The sequence below is a fragment of the Rhinolophus ferrumequinum genome, chromosome 8, assembly GCF_004115265.2.
Source record: "Rhinolophus ferrumequinum isolate MPI-CBG mRhiFer1 chromosome 8, mRhiFer1_v1.p, whole genome shotgun sequence".
NCBI lineage: Eukaryota > Metazoa > Chordata > Mammalia > Chiroptera > Rhinolophidae > Rhinolophus > Rhinolophus ferrumequinum.
In genome coordinates, this window is record NC_046291.1 from 26,711,453 (window position 1) to 26,732,062 (window position 20,610).

The 20,610-nt window shown below is 38.2% G+C and overlaps 1 protein-coding gene across 1 annotated transcript in view; it reads right to left on the reverse strand.

Moving 5' to 3' along the window:
* PARD3B (par-3 family cell polarity regulator beta) overlaps positions 1–20,610 on the reverse strand; it is a 939,210-nt gene that overhangs the window by 90,882 nt on the left and 827,718 nt on the right. The window contains exon 21 of the mRNA XM_033112382.1: positions 6,910–7,045. Coding sequence (XP_032968273.1) covers positions 6,910–7,045 — 136 coding nt within the window. The remainder of the gene's footprint in view (positions 1–6,909; positions 7,046–20,610) is intronic.

A 20,610-nucleotide genomic window follows, 5' to 3' on the forward strand; every position in this document is an offset into this window, starting at 1 on the left:
ATGGAGGATGGGGCAGAGGTAACTTTGGACTCCTGAGCAATTTGGGGGAAAGGGTGGGCTTAAGTGGGGTGCCATGATGGGGAGGTAGGGGCAACGAAGAGTCAGAAAACCTTGGGAGACACTCTTAAAGACTGTGGCCAGAGTGTAAGGGGGGGAGAGAGGAATGTAGAAGAGAGTAAAGGGGGTCAAATATATGGTGACGGAAAGAGATTTCACTTTGGGTGGTGAACACGTAATGTAATATACAGATGACGAATTACAGAATTGTACACTTGAAACCTATATAATTTTATTACCCAATATCACCCCAGTAAATTTAATTTAATGTTAAAAAAATGCAATACACACACACACACACACACACACACACACACACACACACACACAGAGGGTTCCAAAAAATGTATACACATTTTAAGAAAGGAAAAAACTGTATTAATATATACCAATAACAAAAGATTAATACAAGACATATTTGACTTCTGCAATGACAAGAGGTGCTCAAAATGGTTACCATCAGCGTCCAGACACTTCTGATTATGTGAACTACTGCTTGAACAGCGTTGACCAAAGCGTCCACTTGCAGACATTTTTTTTGGCACCCTGGTGTATATAAAAATGAAGACTGGGAGATGGGAGGCAGCTAGAGAACACCTCACAAGTATGTCTGGGAAAGAGGTCAGAAGGGAATTTCCTTCTCCTCCCCTGGCTCAGATGACTCCCTGCTCTTCCTCCTGCTTCTAGGCTATTGTTCTAGCATTAGCACAAGGTTATTGTATTTTAGGGAGCTTTTCTAGGCTGGTCTGGGACTCTACAACCAATAATTTTTTGTCCTATGGGAAACCATTCCCAGTTCCAAATTGCCCATTTCTAAATGAATTTCTGAAACACAGTTTATTTCTATGTTGGGGATTGCCTATAAATATGTTGCCTCCTTTCAAAGTGACTTATGCTGCCTTTAAAAGCTCGAAATTCACTCACATTATTATATAGCTAATATGTCAACATGTTCCTGTGACAGCCACACTGAAATAAATATAAGCAAAATAAAACTATCAACACCCCCCACCAAAAAAATCTTCAATTTGTTTTGCTCTCCCTCTTTCCGTAACTTTTCACTACATCCTGAAGTCTAGGTCAGTGAGTCCCAACTCTTTAAGTGGCATCTGATACTTTACCAATACCAAATTCAATCAAACCTCAAAATCCACCTAATTCATAGATATAGTGGGTTTTCTTTTTCTTTTCTTTTTTTCTTTCCTGCCTTGGAACTGCTTCTGCTCCTCAGTTCAGCTGTTTTAGAAAATCAGGGGCAACATGGATTGGTTGAGGGAGAATCACACTGGGAAGGAACTGTTTGTGGAGCTCAAGAGGGCTCATTAGCTGAGAAGGGTTGGTTATTGCGTGGTAGGAATCAAACAACAGTTTCTGGATGCGTATACTTGATGGCTCTGATTCTCTACCTCATTCCATCTTTTGAAGATTTTAATAATAGAGTATGTTTGGTTTTTTTAAATTGCGATATACAGACATAAAACATTGCATTAGTTTTAGGTGTACAACATAATGATTTGATGTATGTATATAGAAATGATTGTCACAAACAATAATCCAAGAGGATATAGATAGAACAATTCTACCCAAAGAAAGTCACTTTTAGTCCTTTCAAAGCATTCTATTGCTTCCCCCTGGGGCAAATTCCTAGCTCTGGGGTGAATCAAAATGTCACTTGCTTATCTGAATAAGGTAGTAAGAGGTCTGCTAATTTCTTTTAAATAATTCAGTGAAACCATCTGGGTTCCTGGGATAGCTCAAATATACTCAGCCAGTCGACAAAAATATTTCTTTTTTCTTTACCTAGCCAAAAATGGCAGCAAGTTTAAAACTGATAATAGATCCGTTCTTTCTAACGACAAACAGGAAAATATATGAAGGAAAAGGACTTTTCTTTCTTTCCTTGAAAATCTAAGGAGATGAAGAAAGTTTATATTGTTATCAGAACTGGACATTATAGTAAACAAGTCCTAATTGTGCTTGACATCCATTTTCCTTCCTCTATTAATAGCACCTTGATTTTTCTTTGGGGAATCACCTCTTCACTATACTCGTTCATGGAATTCATGTAGGTCTGATTCTACTTCCTGGTTCCAGGGGTGGCCTTTTGACCTACTTCTGGTCAATAAGAGCATTGCTTCTTTCTGGTTAGAGCATTTCAGAAGTAGACATGGGACCCAGGCTGAGACAATAAGCTACTGGGTATTGCTTGGAACATCAGTTCTAGGACTTCCTAGATGTACTAGAGATGAGACAATCTTGATAGAGTTGTAGGGTTGAATCTGCTGCTGGTTGTCTTGCCACCATGTAGGGGAGCCCCTTGAGCATGGTGTCCATAGAAAGACTAACAAAGCTAAGAGATGGAGAAAGACTCCTAAGGGCCTGTTTGGAGGAGCTGGATCCAGCTCTGCCTAAAGTCAGGTATGTCTATGGACTTCAAAGTCATACAAGCCAACATTTCCTTAGGCCAGTTTGAATCAGGTTTCTGTTCTTTGCAATTTAAGAGCTACTGACTCAAATTGTTTATCAATGTCCTTAGTTTTTATCAGATGCCTTTAAAGAGCAGAGAAGGAAAATGCAGGCCAGTCTCTACACTTGTACTGGCCTATTGACAGCAGGAGCTCATTTCTCTTATTTCTCATGTTTAGAAAAATAACCTTCTGATGGTTTTAATACTTGTGTGGCTATTACACATTCCATCCTAAATCCCCTTCTCAAGATGGTTAGCATGATCTCAGCGTCTTGTTCTCCCTTTCCTCTGACTACAGAATTCACCGGATACGTCTTTCATCGTCTAGACAGCTGCCAAGAACGTTCCCTCAAGTTGGTTCCTACACCATCTTCATAACAGGGTGAACAAATCTTTCAGAATGTTTTCATTTACTCACCCAACTATTACCTTCCTGAGCCAATCCCCTTTGCCAGAAAGATAAATCACCATGTCTTTTATGACAGAGGAAACTAGCATACGTCCATCCCATCCATGTGTCTACAAACCCCTTCTATAGATAAACATTGTTCTTAGTTTAGTCAAAGAGCTGAAAAATAAAAAGCGGGGAGGGCAGGGATGATATATTCTATGCAGCTCTTGAAAAAGACAATAATAAAGGTACTAATATGTTTAGAAAACTCCAGAGCCATCTCATTTCTGAAATTACAGGATATTCACGTTGCTGTTAAATAAGAAGATAATCTTTATCTGTTAATAACAAAACAAAACAAAACAAAACACCCAGCTTATTGCCAGAGTACTGTGACAATGTTAACAAGTTTTACAGAAAATAAAATACCAGTAGATAACAGGTATTGTGTTTTCTTTTGGCAAATATTAACACTTCACAGCTAGCATACGGTGCTTACTTAATTGGGCCTATAAAAACTCTCCAGGCCTTTTCACTTGCAGCCATTGAAATTCTCTCAACTTGTTTTTTTACAGCTTTTCAGAGCCTAGATGGGAAAACAGCTACAAAACAGACTGGCTGAAAAGATTTTTAAGGTCTCATGTCCATATTTACAAATCTTGCAATCTGTGTGTATTCATTTATTTTAACACAAATGAGGTGAATAAATCAGGAGCTCCTTTGGGGAAAAGAAAAACACCAAGTTTGAAAGAAAAAGAACAAAGTGTGTCTGCTGAGACAACTCTCAAATGGTCTCTGTAGCTTTCCCAGCACCCCTAACTGCATACTCTGTCGCCAACAGAATTAATTGCTATCTCTCTGAGCTCACTTAGAAGCTAATATCACTCTATACTATAGCATTTCTCACCTCTATTGTCCTTTTCTGTTCTGGCTTACATGTCTGTATTCGTGGCTAGATTGTGAGTTCCTCAAGGTAGAGATAATATTACATTCTTGTTACCGGCACCTGACCTACACTAAGTTTGAGCGAATATTAGTTAAAATTGAATAGGAGATGTAGAGAAAAGAGAAGGAAAAGAGAATGATATGAGAGCAAGTGAAACTCCAAGAGAATAGTGGGAGAAGACTTCAGTTCTGGGCCACTGGGCAGGTGAGATTCTGGAGACAACTACCAACAAGATGGCCTGGGAAGATCCAGACAGCCCAAGGCCAGCCAAAGAAAGAATATTAGTCTCATCGACAAAAATTTATTTTCTTTTAAAAAATAATCAGAGATCATATAATCAAGTGAATGCTTTCATCATTTTGGCTTTGAAGACTTTTGTGAGCATACTTACATTCTTCCTAGCCTATTTAAAAACTAGTTTAAAAGTAGTTATTAGGTAACTTGTCTTCCTAATTTCCTTCTCGATAATTCAGAAATTCCCCAGTATGATGTGACTCTGGGGAACATTTGTCAGGCCTCTCAAGCTGAGGCACTGGACTTGGGGATTTCTGAGTCCATGAAAGCATTTTTTGATGATGCTGGTCCATGTAATGATCTTGTTAGAGAAGTTGAACTATGGTGTTTTACTGAAGCAATTGGAATCAATGCCCTGTTTTTATAATTGTGGACCAGAAACCTTGATAATCAGCTGGAGAAGCACCTAGGGGTCCTCTCTTGGGCTCCACTCACCTGCCTCATGGACTGTTGATCAGATTTTAATAAGTGATGCTGAAGGCCAGCCTGATCTAGGAACCACAGTCTCATAAAAGCTGCCTTGTTGGGTCTGGCTGACTAACAGGAATGAAATGTTAACTTTCTAAACTTGCTTTCCTAGATCTCTACAAAAGTAGCAAGACAACGGTGCAATTTCTAAGGCCTATGCTGGACAAATGATACTAGTGTTTTTCCTTGGCTTGGGGAAAGGACAGGAAAGAATGCTGAGATTCTAATCCCTGGTTTGGAGTATCTCAGGCAATGACAAAGAGCACTCGTCTTTTATGACAACACATTTCCCAAGTATCCCTTTGGGAAGCCTTAGTTCCCAATTGTCTGGGAAACGTAAAATCAGTCACTTTTGGCAACACTCAACAAATCCGATCATGGGAAACACAAATTAAAATAGAGACACTTCTTTCCTCACTAGATTGTTTGTCTAGTTACCCTTTTGCTTGGCGTAAAAAATAGAATCATTAAAGTAGGAAGGACCCAAGTGTGTAGTTATCTACCTGAGGTTTGGTGAAGATCAAAAGTTTTAGTCTCATGAAGGTTAAGTATTTTTAAAGGTTTGCTATGAGGAGATCATATAAAATAATATCAAAAAGCCAGAACTGCTTAATCTGAAATTATTTGTCTTATTTTGCTCAGTGGTTTTGAGGTGGAATACCTTTCAATGCATTGGGCATGGTGTTCTGTTTTGGTTATGGTGGAAACAACTTTATTTTATTGCTTGTTTGCTTGATGGAGGGAGCAGAGTCTCTCATCAAAGTCAGTAAGTCGATCTCAATTAAGTTTGAAATAAAGTGAATCGTTATGGATCTACATTGTTATTCTGGGGAAACCTTTCTCTTCTGTTACTGAGAATCTAAGCGGCCAGCTGTCTCATCAATGTAAATGTCATTCTGTTTAATCCTAACATCTGTAATAAAGCCAATAAATAGCTGTTTGTTCTGATCTGCAGTCACAGAATGCCTATCTCTGGAAGAGGCTGAAGCCATTTGGTTGGAGATTGCCAATCCTTACTGGGCATTTCGGATTAGTTTTTTAAACTCTGTCCTACATGGAATAATCTACTTGGCCAAGAGTTTCAGTTGCTCTGCAAAACAGCCGTGGGTGTTGAAACGGCCTTTTAACCCCCCGTGGAAAAGTGCTGAGTGGCACACATGAGATGCCACAGCACTGACGTGAAAACGAGAGGGAATCAGCTCAGTCACTGGACTCTGCTCTCCCAACCTTGACCTCGTGAGCACAAATAGGAGTGTGAACATCAGAAAAGGAAACTTTCCTTTAATAGATTTGTCCTTCAAAAGAGCTGGTGTCTTTAGTGGCCACCAGGGATAAGAGAGTTCCTTATGTGGTTCTCAAAAAAAGCATTAAACACGGTGGTAGAAGGCAGTAATCATCAAAGAGGGTGAGAGCTGACTCACAGCGAGGATGTTATTATTACCACATACAGCTCTGCTCCAATAGCCATGTTAGCAAGGAGAGCTAACATGTATTGAACACCAAAACTCAGTGTCAGGCACTAGCCTACGTAGGTGACATGTACTTTTAATCAAACTCTAAGCACCCTCTTCTGGGGCATTTTTGTGGATACTCCAGAGTCAAGTGTACTTTGTAAGTACAGCCTTGCTGTCTTGAAAAAGACAGGAGAATGAATCATGCTATTCTGAAAGAAAAGCCAAGATTATCTCTTGAGAGGGTACAATATTCGTTACTGTTCCCGAATGTTGAAAGATCTGGCAAAGAGAACCTTCTCACACAAAAATGGTCCTTATCTCATACTAAAATGATCTCAGTTACTGGTAAGAGCAGCAAAATGTGAATTGTTGAGATGCGATATACAATTGATACCTCTGAAGACAACCGTTCTGAAATTTACTTCTAGTAACCATTTTTCACAGGCGAGATGACTTATGTTGCATGTTCTATTAATGACTGTCCAGATGTCTGAGACCCAAGAGATGGAGGGCAAGGACTAAGGCTCAGTAGATGATGACAAAGATTCCTTGTCTTTAAAATAGTGAACATCTGCTCCAACTCCAGATGGTATACAAGTCCAACAGGGAGTAAATATGAGGGCAATTAAAACGAACTACTGTGCATGAGTGTGGTTTATATAAACAACTTCTGTGGGAGAAGACGGCTGTGGTTAGGGTATGTTCACATAGCTATAAAATCCAAGTAACCTAAATATAACTTAATAGGTATAGACCATTCTTAGCCATGTTCTCTGCTCTAAGCTATCTCAGTAAAGATGAATTCAATGATTGGCATCAGGCCTGGGCTTACCCAGTGAAGATCGTAATCAGATGGCCTTGCTCTTCCTTCGTCATCCTCATATAATGCAAAACCTTCCCTCCGAGCTTGATAATACTCCTTCCGCAGCTTCTGGATGCGGTCAGCACTTCCACTCATGGGACGGCCACTACAGGACATAAACAAACACAGTCACACAGTGTATGTTATCCCGGAAACTTGCTTTTTGATCTTCGTATTAAAGGAGCTGAGATCTATATTTAGAAGATTCAATAATGTTCTTCAGATATGCTAGGAAAACTGTAAAATCAGTAAAACAAACAAACAAAAACAAACAAACAAAAAACATGAAAACAGTGTTTACATGCATACTGTTAACTCCATGGATCAGGACATCTGACTTGGGATTAATAAATGCCTTTTGAGGGAGGAGGTAAGATACAATCCTGACCTTTACAGCAATTGAGAGGGACATCTCATTTTTCTTATAATTATACCCACAGAGTTTGATTACATTTTAATGGGGGTATCTCATTTTCTGTTGCCTATTTGAAACCAGTTGCTTGACCTGAAGGTTGGATGTGACACAGAGCTGGCATGTGCCAGTGTTCATTCAATGAGACTCATGAATTTTGGGGGTTGGGGGATGAGGTACATGCCAATATATGGGAAAAGACTGGGCATAGGGAAAGAAAAGAAGGTGGAAGCCATGCCAAGAAGTAGAGAAAAATAAAAAGCTGGTGGTGATAGTAGAATGTGCCATCTTGGTTATTCATCCAAGGTTTTCCTCTCTCTACTTTAGCCACTTCCTCTCAGGAATTATAGTTTCTCCAGTGACTCATCCACCCAACACCAAACTGGTCAGCCAGTGGCTCCCTTTTAGTGTATATTTGTCCTGATCATTTCAATAAAACCAACATCACGTGACATAATTCAAGGCTAGGAAACAAGAGGGGAATGATAGGCAGATCTCAACAGTTGTTCGACTTCTTTGGTTCATCTATGCCTAACTAAGTACGTAACTAAGCCTAACTAAGTACCCTATTGTGTCAGACCTTAGGATCTGAGAAAGTAAAAATGAACAGTTCACAGTCCTTGCCTGCCAGAAGCACACAGTCTGGGAAGTGGAGGACTGAAAGGGATGCAGAAGACTACAATTCATTGTGACAGGGGCTACAACAGAGGTCTGCACAGGCGTTGTGGGAACACGGACTGCTTAAACTTTGACAAGGTGAGAGCAGGGCCATGGAAGATCCCCGATACCTCCATAGAGGAGGTGACCCTTTAGGTGAGTCTTGAATGATGCACAGATACTCAACAGCTGGACAAGTGAGATGAGGGAATTCCAGGTGGAGGGAAAGGCAATGCAAAGAACAGAAATGATAAAACATGCTGCTTTGAGGGGATGCAAATAAGTCATTTGGTGCAAGCAGTGGTCCTCAACTTCTTCTGCCTTGCTTTACACACGTACATGTATCAAACGATATACTTGTATGCTCTCTCTCCTCTCTCATTTAGGAAGTAAATTAGAGTAAAAGTGAGTGCTGGTGACTTTAGAGATATTTTGAATTTACTTTAGTAAATGACAAAAAGTGTATCACTTGTAAATTTTGGTACTTTAACTCAATTTGTAACAACTGATTAACTATAACAACACTCATGTTCACGAGTATGCGAGAATTACTGCTGTGGTACACGGGTATACAGGAGGGAGAAGGGAAGAGACAGGTGCAACTGAGAAAGGCAGGTAGGGGCCCCAGTGCGAGGAGCTTTACATGCCCCCAAAATCCCCAAATATTACAACTGAATTTTAAGTTCACATGAGATACCTGATAAAATTAGATCTCTGAAAGCAATAGAAAGAGGTCACCTCTTGTTTTGTTCAAACATTTAAATATTATACTTGTAAACGATAAAAATAAAAAATGGTGAGTAATCATGTTTTGGAGGAAAAACATTCTTCCCAAGCTAGATTGTAAGTTAATTGGAAGCAGGATGACATGCCAATGTCTTATAACCTCTCTACAAAATTAGTACAGGGTTCGGGTTCTGGGCTTCCTCCATGCCCTACAGACCATAAAGAGCTGATGCCTTTGATTAACAAAACACAAACCCTTACTGAACGCATACCTTTATTTTTTTTCAAAATGTATTTTAAAACTCTCAAAAAAGTTCTAATTCTGTATTTTTTTTGTTTTTTTTACTATGCTTTTTAAAAAAATAAACGTTTTCCTCGAGCACTTGACAAAGATAACAATAAGAAAACAATGGAAGGTCTGATAGGCTTTTTGGAATGATGGGGAGGACAACAGCACAGCTCCATTTTGCACAGCGTCCCTGCCCTTGAGCACTGAGTTGACTATGCTGCCTGTGTGTCCACCACGCCGGCTTCTGACAACTATGCCAATGCATGTGCCGCGCTCAAACTCCCCAGATGAGTTTAATCAACACAGTGCAAACATCACATACATCATCTATTAGTTTACCCAAAGAAACTGAAGTATTGAATTTAAGCAGAATGAAGTCATCAGTAATAAAGAAAAAAATAAATTGATAAGGCACTGTTTTTGTTTTTTTTTTTTAAAAAACCCATTATTTCCCTACATTTGTGGTAGGGGAAAAAAAATCATAGACTGTAAACTATTCTTCCATAGGCCTACAAATACATAAATTTAAAAATATGGGTTTGATCAGATTTCAATTCTCAGAGAGAATGGGGCAAGAATACAAAATCAGCTGTTTATGATTCAGAAAACCTCCTATGGCTGACAGGAAACATGACTATTTACCCAGAAAAGAAATCTGGCCTCAGAGGAAAAAAAAAACAAGAAAAAAGTCTAGAAAGTCATGGACCATCTAAGTGCAAAACATGCTGTATCATCTTCCTTGTGTGACTATTTTAAAGAAGATATGGGACACCATGCAAACCTGTCATGATAACCTGGGACTACATCCCAACATTATCTTTTTTTTCTCTCTCCAACCTCCATTCTACTTTTAATACCTGTATCAATTCTTTTCCCAAGGAGGTGTTTTATACAACAACATTAGGAATATAAAATTATGGTTTCATTTTTATTTTAGCTCTTTTCTGCAGATAACTCACACAAGTTTATCATCACATCAATAAAAATGATATGCACAGCTATTGTAACTGAAGCAATTAATGCATTCCATTTTGTGTTGAGGATGTAGAAATTTGAAGAGGAACATAAAAATACCTTTGTCATAATAGCAGCAATAATCATAATAGTTATGATTTATAGAACAGTTATATCGCAAATATATTGATACAGACTTTTATTGACTCCACTTTCTGCCCAAAGCAGACATCACTAATCAATTACAGCATTCTTTCCCAATGAGCCTACATATGGACTTAGAATCATTCTCAACTGAGAATTTCAGAAAGCTACTATCAATCCTCCGGATCTGGCACTTGAGTTTATTTTTAATTCCTGTGTAACAGATGCTGCAAACATCTCAAAATATCAAATGCATACTGAAATATAGGTTTTATTGTTCTGCTCCATAGAGATGAGGAATCTAGGATCGTGGCTAACAGAAGGACAAAGTCTGTCTGACTTCAAATATAGTCTATCCACCATTGTGTACTGCCTTCCAACCTGTGTCTCCTCCATCTTGTTTATGTATTAGAGAGTTGGTCCTCTAGCAACATACTGGACCAGAATGAAAGCTAAAGGTAGCATTCAGGACTTACTTTCTGAGGACTCCTGTTTTCCCTCCTCTATTACATGTTATCGGTTCTACTTTCTGGCTTTATAAAACTTATCCGTCATGATTCTAAGGAATCTTTTGCCTAATGGCTTCAGTCGTGACATCAGATTATGATGTAACTCAAATACTCTTGCAACCATATAAAATCAGGCAGAACATCAATAACCCCATATCCAAGTTGCTAGTTAGAAAATTAGGTTTTCTGTATCAGTTGTGCACTGGATAGAGTTAGCCATTCTTATAAGTTCCTATTACAGCTGTATCCATATGCAGGTGATCGATGCCACTGCTATACTTTCAATGTGTTGAAATGTTACTTTAAATGCATTTAAGCAGTATTACAAAAGAGATTTATATTATAGTGATTGCTTGTACATTACATGGCCTATGCCTTTAAAGACAGATGTGTAGTTAAACAGTCTCTTCTTCTTACACTTTAGAGCTGGACAGAGCTTAAGGTTGTAATGGAGTTCAGAAACCATGTCGTTTTCTTCATAGCCACCTACAGGAATATATGTCCATATGTAATCAATATCACAGTAAGGCATTATCTGCTCCTTTGAAATCTAAACTTATTCTTCATAGTTCATAATTAACTCATATGAAGTACAGTTTTAAATGAATGTTGATTTGTGCATGCTGTAGTCTCCTCCCATGATTGCTGCAGGCTGGAAGAAAGAAACTAATATGTATTAAGCTCCTATAATACCGGAAGTATAATATTTATGCTTTACATACTTCATCACATTTAATCCTCAATCAAATTTGTAGGATGACATTGTTATTGATAATTCAAGATGAGTACACCAAGGTTCAGAGAGATTAAGTAGCACAATTGTTGAATGGTAGACCAGCAGTTCTGTGACTCCAAAGCCAGTGTTATTTCTACCATAACATGTTGCCTTTGGAGAAAGGCATTAAAATGCAGCAGGCATTTTGTAGAAACAGTTCACAGGCATGTCAAGGCAGAGGGAATTTAGCAGAGCACATTTATAGCCATACCTTTTGATACATTTTTATTTGCACAGATCTGTGCAATAAAAATAGAAATAAAAGTAGCTGAAGTAATATAAATACATGCAGTGAAGTCTGTATTCATTAAAGAATGATGTTGGAGCAATTGCAGACAGAGATTTCTGGGTAATTAATATTACATCTCTAACAGGCTTATGTAGGAAACTGTTATAAAACTGAATGGGGTGCAGAAGAGAATCAACATAAGACGAAGATCCCACACGAAAGAGAAAAAAACACTGGACCACGACCAGGACTGAGTGGCAGCTGGGGCTGCTTCTGGTCAAGTTCACCACTGAAGGAATGAGAGGGATTTGGTCACTGCCAAGGGACCATTGTTGGACTTGTGATTAATTTTGCATGACACATTAATTTTGCGTGTGCATGCCTCCGTGGGCACGTAGTACCTACATGCACCAAACTATGATTACATTGTATGTAGTCAGTTCCACAGCACTGTGTGATTTCCAGACAGCCTCTTCATTTTGAAGGAGAAGTGGTAGCCTCTGGTGAGTACAGCCCTCATGGAGAGGTACCAGTATGGGGTACAGAATTGCAGATAGGGTGAAGAAACCGTCTTTATAAAATGGAATCTTAACGGGAATATTCCGACCTGGATGTGACAACACTTACAAACTCACTGAATAAAACCAGTTAAGTTAGGTGAATGCATGTCAACAATAATCAGCAGAATAGGGAGTGTTTTCGAGTTTGGTGTTTGATAGATTCTTTAATTTTTTTATGAAGTTACTATAAAAACGTCATGTTTATGTTTGCTATAAAAATTTTTAATTATAGAGGTATGGTTTAATCTTTCTGTACTTACAAAGGAGTGGAATTTTAAAGGTTTTCTCAAAAAGGGTTAGCCTCTTGAAAGACATGGAGGGAAGAAAAACACTTTGTACCCTTTAAGAATGCCAAGATGCTATTCTTCTCCTGTTCTCCTCTCCCGCCCCACCCCATGGGAAGGGTTGTTTGTTCTTTTGCATTCAAGGACCTAAACACCATCATAGTTTTAAACTTCAAATTTCATAGTACCATTGTTCTGCCTTAGAAAAAAGGGCATTTTTTTTTCAAAGAACCTGAGATTCTGTGGCATTCACACTTTTGATCACATAGGTAAAATAAAATCGAAAATATAGTAAAATCTGTATACAATCTTACTTTACTAATTTTACTTTAAATTCCAAATTAGGTTCTGGAAAAGAATACCTAACTGAAGACAGTCATGGACACAACTGTTACTTATTTTCTGTTGGATACAGATTTCTGTCAAATAAAAACTTGGAGAGATTCTTATAAATGCACTCAGGGTCATTAATTCAAAAGCCTTTTGGGGATTTACGGAAACTACAGCCCAACAGCACTTATATTAATACTCTACAGATTTAACATTCCACAATAAAAATATATTTACATAGCGTGTCCATATATACTAAAGGAGATTAAATAATAAAATTTGGCTTCTAATGGAGCTTAATGCTACAGAATTCTTCAAATGATATTTTAGTCTTGAAAAGCTCTGAAAACTATCCAGTGTAAAAATATTCAGTAAAAATTATAATTATGTAAATTCTCTATCTTCCCCCTGCTCACAATTCCTTATAAAGAATACTTATTTTTTTTCCCAAAGGTCCACTGACAAGTAAGATTTTTCAGTTTACTCTAGTGAAATTTGGTGACTTATAGGTGACTACAGATAAAGAATTCTTTTTTGGGAATTCTTTTTAATATCTTCCCAAATTCACAATTACGCTAAGAATCCTTTGCTTACTATGACTACCTATATTAAGAGTAATAAGTTTAGAGAAAGGGTGAACGATATTAACAGACAAAACAAATTTTCCACATTTAGAATCTCCCTTTATTTCTAGGACTGCCTTTTTCAATTATCTCTGACATTATACTACTTGGTAGATGAAAAAAATTGCTTAGTTTAAGAGAATATTTAATGCCACATAGAAAACTGTTGTCAGAATATGAGGAAAAAACTGTGCTCTATGCTAATATATAACTTTGAAAAGTATTTATTTGTATAGATTTTAAAGGGTTCAACGAAATTACTCCTTATGACAGGATCCTGTGGGGGAGCTGAAAAACTGGTGCAGGGAGGTTGCTTTGCAAGTAGGGTCATAAAGAAGAAAACCCACAAAGCACAGTGATGTATTAGCTCAGCCTGTAATCCTGAATGCGGTCCATCCACCCACCATCCTGATGTTGCCCATGGTATTCTGACCTAGAAGCAACAATCTGACAATGTGATTTGGTTTACCTGGGCTCCAGACTTTGCCATGGCAACCTGTGTCTGACCCACTGTCTTTCTCAATATGTTTCCTGCTTCCAGCATCTGTTCTTTTTGAGATCCTTGTCTTGGTTTTCCCCTCCCTAGCTTGGTGAACTGACCTCTGACTCCTATAGCTGAAGATTTGTCCTGGAAATCTTAATCCTGGACTAGACCTTGATCCCCAGTGAATTAAGCCTTGGAGGAAATATAGGCTCCATTCCCTGGGCACATTTGATTACATAACAGTAAGCATTTCTATTTCTTCTCACACCATGAGCCATGGCTACCATTTATTGTTGAAAGTAATCTCACTGATGAATGAAAGACAACTTTCTCCCAAGTGATTGATCGTTGTGACTACGAATCTCACTGGATCAATGTCATCTCCTCTTCTGATAAAAGGTATTGCTCTACCTTTGCTCTTTATTATTTGAGACAATGCAAGGCCAATTTCTAGGCAGAGCATCTTTAATCAGAACATTCTGCTTCTCTATCTCCATTTTTAGCAAAGGTGAAAATTCTTAGGAGTGAAAGTGACAGTGTTATTCACAATTCAACAACACACAAGTTGTTATTCCTAGCTTCAACTCATTGTAAGCCTGCAACACATAATTGTATTGTTCTGATACTGTACAATGACCTCCTGGCTGTGTTCAAATTTCAGAAGCCAGTTTTGCCATTAGTCATAAAATATCTATTTCAGTTATTTATATTTAGAATAGTATCCTAATATATTTCCTCCAACACTGTGCAGTGTTTTAGAGCCTTAAGTAATTTACACAAATACTGGATACATTTAAAGTTATGTAAAAGCATATGATACATATTGTCTTGAGACATTTTGCCAATTTTATTAACAATATAAAGTATGTGGAGGTCACAGAAGGAATTTATCAAGTGTTTCATATGGTAATTTTTGTTGTTTAAGAAAGGTTTTAAAATATAGTTGAAAAGTTCACCTTAGATGGCTGCAAAATTAGCCCTTCATTTCTATTTTACATCTTTGTCAAACAAGCATACATAGACGTAAAGAAAAATAGATTTGGATCAATTTGGAACTGTGCAACCACTGAGTCTTTTATTAAAAGTTATAAACAAACTGTGCTTTCTATGATAATTCATGTAGTTATAGCTATTCTTACATGGCTGTAGTGACACTGAATCACAACGGCATTTAACTGATGCACCAACTACATATTTGAACTTAGACAAAAACGGGGATCTGGGGAAAAATAGCATTTTAAGTGGTGATAGTCTTCCCACTGGCCATTCCATGTGATAAGCATATGGCCTTGGACATCCGCTGTGATGTTTTCCCTTGGTTGGTGTCAGGTCTTAAGCACCTCTCATAAGGTAAGCTTTACATCATCCTGAACATAATTCCAGGGCTTCAAGATACGCATTATTTGTACAACACGGCTCCTTATATGCAAGCAAGCTACTTCAGCTGGTGCTCAACTAGCAAACAGCCATCTGATGCAGGGCTAAAAGAGAGTGTTGGGTGGGTTTAGTGAGAGAGCCCAGGTAGGGTCCAAAACAGCACTCTGCTACTAAAGTGTTTTTCAAGGTTTATTCTGACTATACACAATTTTCGTCTCATGTAATGGCTTAAGACACAATTCCACATGAAACGTTACAAGTTTTCTCGAAGAGTTTTATGGTTTAAAATAAAATTAGCAAAATATTGATGAAAAGGTAAATGGAAGAAACCTACAGAACTTGTATTATTTTAACTCTTATCCACATTGTTGAGCTGAACAAAAAGTGGTTTAAGGAGAAATAAACTTTTCTTTTTTAAACAGTCACTTGAGCAAATTACTGGTATTACACACGACACACATGCACACACCCTTCCAAAGAAATTCTCATCAACAACTACAGGACTTGTAAGATGAAATTATTATTTTCTAGGCTTAAATCAAACACAGCTTGAGTTTTAGAAATACATATCTGACATTTAGACGTGGATTAAACTTTCAGGGTCAATTCTGGGAAAAAACCTGTCTTTGTGGGCTGCGGGCCATAAAACCTTGGGAATATCCTAGGCCTCCATACACTTCCCTCTTCCTCAGAGGAAAGATCACAGAAGTTGGTTTGCTCCCAAGGGATCCCAAAATGTCATCAAAGGCCACTGTTTCCCAAAACTGGACACCTAGACCTTTCCTTTTAGACAGTAAGCAAATAAGGCCTAATTAACTACAAAATGTTAAGGGAAAATAAGGAGATTCTAAATGATTTAGTGCATGTACGGTGTTTTTTTTTTTATTTTAGAGGATTACCGTGTTTCCCCAAAAATAAGACCTAACCGGAAAATAAGCCCTAACATGATTTTTCAGGATGACATCCCCTGAACACAAGCTCTAATGCGTCTCTTGGAGCAAAAATTAATATGAGACGCAGGCTTATTTTTGGGGAAACACGGCATATCAGGTAGGATGGGCTACTATATGCTGTGGTAACTGTCAGTAGATTAAAACAGCAATTTCTTACTCATCTAACAAGGCGTTTTTCTCTTTTTTTTCCTTCCAATGGAAAACGCTGGGAAAACAACAAAAGCGACAACAACAAAAATATTTGAAAAAACAAGGTTTTCAATTGAAAGAAGCTAAAATTCTGATTAGGGTCTCAACATTGCATGTTAGGAGACAAAGCCTTCCAAATACATACACTATGTAAACTAGTCTTTACCCATCTATCAAAGGGACATATAATAAATTGTCCAAACATCCAGAAGGGATGCATGGGTCATAGAGGTATGTGATTGTGGGGCAGATCTTAATTATCATATATATATATGGTGCTAAATCATGCTAGCTGAATTCTATATGCAATATTCTGATAGGATTAGCATAAAAGCAATTAAGTCAGAGAATTTAAGAACATGTTTTGATGTTACCCAATTCCTTTCATTCCTTTTACACCCTATATGCATGAATGCTGAGCTCTAGTCATTTTACATAAGGTTTTAATAATTACCCAATCCGAACAGCTTCTCAATTCTAAAGAGCCACATAAAAAGTGAACATATACTCAGGTCCCAAATGGTGTCAAATCCAAGACTATCCCACAGCTCTCGTTTACCTGGGTGTAAAGTGAGCTCCGGTAACCCTGTAACCTCATGCTGACCCTCTGACACCAGGGATTCACAGGATAGAGACAATTTATATTATCATCCCCTATGGATTGTTTCAGTTGTTTTTAAAAGATGTTCAGATGCCTACAACTCCTTTCTAGGAGCTTGGTGACCGATGCTCTTTTCAGAATAGAAAAAAAAGTAATAAATTGATATTACACCTAGATCAACTGCTTTTATAAAGTTTTCCAATAACCCTGTGAATATTTTCAGATTTGTACATTTATTTAAACTTTTACGTATTTATGATTAATCAGTACTGCGTCCCCGGTCTAGTGATATAAAGGTGATTAAGACCCAGGACCCGACCCTCAGGGATTTCAGTCTTGTGGGGGGAGACGGAGGTATAAATAAAGAGTTACAGTGTAACGTGGCAATTCTTATGAAGAAGTACCATGAAGGGTAATGAAGTCCTGAACTAGCTCAGAGAGGGTGATTAGCTGTGCATGGGGAGGGCAGGAAAGGCCTTGAGGAGGAAAGAAGAGCAAGGATAAGGAGTGGATGACTGGACATGCCCATGTGGGAGGAGCACAATGAAAACGGGTGGCAACACGGTCAGGCCTGTGGAAGTGTGGGAGTGGGTGGAGGAGTCCTGGGAAACGAAGCCGGTAGGACTAAAACAGCTCCAGATGCCAATCTTTCCCAGAGGAACGATGATGTGGAATCACTGGAGGATTTCCAAGAGGTGGCGCCATCATCAGAGTTATTCTTTACACGAGGATAGCCCTGGGAGAACCTTATTTTTGGTGACCCCACATATCATAACCTATGAAATGAACCAATTGACCTCTACGGACTTAAATGCACGTAAATTCAATGATTTCTTAGGTGTGTATCGAGTTCAATCGACATGGCTGATCAGATCCCTGGCAAAAGTCACCTATTTCCATTTCCCCACTTGGTAGATACTGTGCCTGGTGGGCCCTCTTCAGGTTCAAAGATATGGGACATTGAGGGTTTCCCTCAGTTTGAAAACTGAATATTTTCTATAACCAGAGCTCTTGTTTCACCAACATTAACCGGTGATGAAGCATGACGTATTGTTAATATAGTGATAAATTCCCCATTATGAACAGGGCACTGGCTTTCAAATCAGGGGGCAAAAAGTTAAAAAAACAAAACAAAGCAAATGAAACCAACCCATTATGGGCTGACAAAGACTTTTATTTTCACTGGCACTTTAAGGGAAAGTAGTCACGGAATCTTAATTAATAAATAGCCATTGCTCCATTCAGGCGAGGTAATGGTAGGGCCTGCGTATCTGCCATGGAACAATTTGTGGCTGTCTTCGTGCTCTGAAAAGTGAATGAGTCCCCGACTATCAAAAAAGAAGGAAAATTAGGCACTAGCCTATCGACAATTGAACTCTATAAATAACCCACAGTGAAAATGAATAAAAAACATGCCTTCCTTCAGTTTTAGTAGCCCCTCAACAGCGTGACAGTTGCTAGTTTTTTCAATAAACATGATGTCAATTATGCCTTTGATCTATCAGGGTGAAGTCACGTGAGGGGAATAATTGAGAAAATTGAGTATCTTATTTTTTTTTTTGGCCCTTCATGTAACAATGCTTTTCTGTTTTATTTATATCACACTGAGGCAAAGCAGCTATCTGGCCTGTAATCTACACGTGGCATCAACACTCTTCTTTCTTATTTCTTCCCTAGTTCCAACAGCTTTATTAGCAACGACATTTTTTAGTCAGCTCTCCATTATCTGTAGAAATAGAAGGTTTGGAAGAGCATGAAAAATAGTTGCTATAGATGATTTTGAAAACTCTCATTTAAACCAACAACTGTACTTTCTTTCCCAACAAGTGTTTTCCCAGAGCTGTAAACAATCCCTCAATTAATTGATTTAAGTTTCACATTCTTTTCCCTGTCCAGCCCCTTGTTTGGTTAAAATACTAATGAGCAGAAAAATGGCCAAAAGGCAGGCTGGACTTAGAAAAACACAGGAGCTAAAGACTCAAACGGGGAAAAACAGAATTTAGATGGTTGAGAGTTAACGACCCAGGAAACATTCCCCTCAAGGATATACCTTATTCCTAGATAAACGTAACTTTTCATAGTAAAAAGTAACAGGTATTAGTTTTTTCAGTGGATAAAGCAAAGCAAAGTGTTATGTGGAACACAGAGGATTAATGAGTACTAACATATCCAGCTAAACGGAGCTTATGGATGACAATATTTGTTTCCTGAATTCTGCTTTGTCATGAACTTAATTACTATTCATCCCACTAACAACTCTTTTTTTCTCCCTATTTACAGATATATTAAATATAGTCATTCAGATGTCGTCAGTTCATCATTTGCTAAGGAAACTGGTGTTTAGGAAGGAAAGGGAAGAGCATGTCAAATGGCATTCCATATTAAGATGAAAAACGGCGGTATTACGTTTTCTTCGAAATAGTTTCTATTCTACAAAATCATTTTTTATCCAAGTGTAAACAGGCCCACTAGTTAGAAGCCTTTTCCCCTCTCAAGTGCTACGTAGAATATAAGCCACAAAGCTTACTTTGCATCACTGCATTATTTCTTTATATGTTGCTTTTACATTTTTAAACCGAATGCTTACTGTATATTTAAGAAAGCTTCTAAATTTATAACCTACCAAAAAAGGGCGGGGGCGGGGAGGGAATTATTTCCTCTTCTTCAAAGAAGCTTTTTGATACTGTATCCAAAATATCTGGGGAATTGGAGGGAGGAAAAGTAGACTGGGAAGGGAGGAGGAGCCAAAGAAAAGAGCTAATGGTCAAAATGCATCCTTATAATAAAATGAGCTCCTTAATGGATGCTCACTACAGGAATAACATTAATTCAGTATTAGGACTTTCACTGGAAAAATATGAATGTAATTTATCTTTTTAACTGTCAGCTGCATTTCTAAAGCTCTGAAGTCTGTAGCTTCCAGGGGCCTTTTGTCTTTCTGCCATGGCAGGGATATCTTGGACAGCTGTAAGAGCTTTCTAAGCGATCTTTCTCAAAATCCATTAGCTAATTCAAGGAACCTAATTAGAGCTGCCATTTTGATGGAGCATACTGAATGCTCAGTATAAACTAGTAACACCATCAATGTTTATTAGAAATCACAAAACCCAAAGTGCTCCATTCCCTATGAATATTAATGGGAATACAGCAAACACAATATTTATTAAAACATATGCTTAAGAACATCAAGGTTTACAGATATTGAAAGGGAGAGAGAGGCACCCACTTGAATTTGAAGGCATGTGCACACGCACACACAATAAACCGCGATTTATATTTAAGTGGCATGTAATCATTATTTGTATGCGCCCCTCCCATTTGTCTCCCTTGGTTTTGTACCCTGGAATTCAGCAGTTCACAGCTGGGAAGACAGATGTAAGTGCAGGGAAGTCTGAAGAAGGAGGTGGAGGTAACTCCCTTCCCCCCCTTTTTTTTTACAAAGCTGCCCAGTGCCACGATCTCTTGTCAGTGGGGAAATAAATCGGGCTTCTCCATAAAATCAGCAGCACGATGACGTCAGTACTTTCGACCCTCCTCTAAATGAGGGTGTGACCAAATTAATCCAAATAGCTATT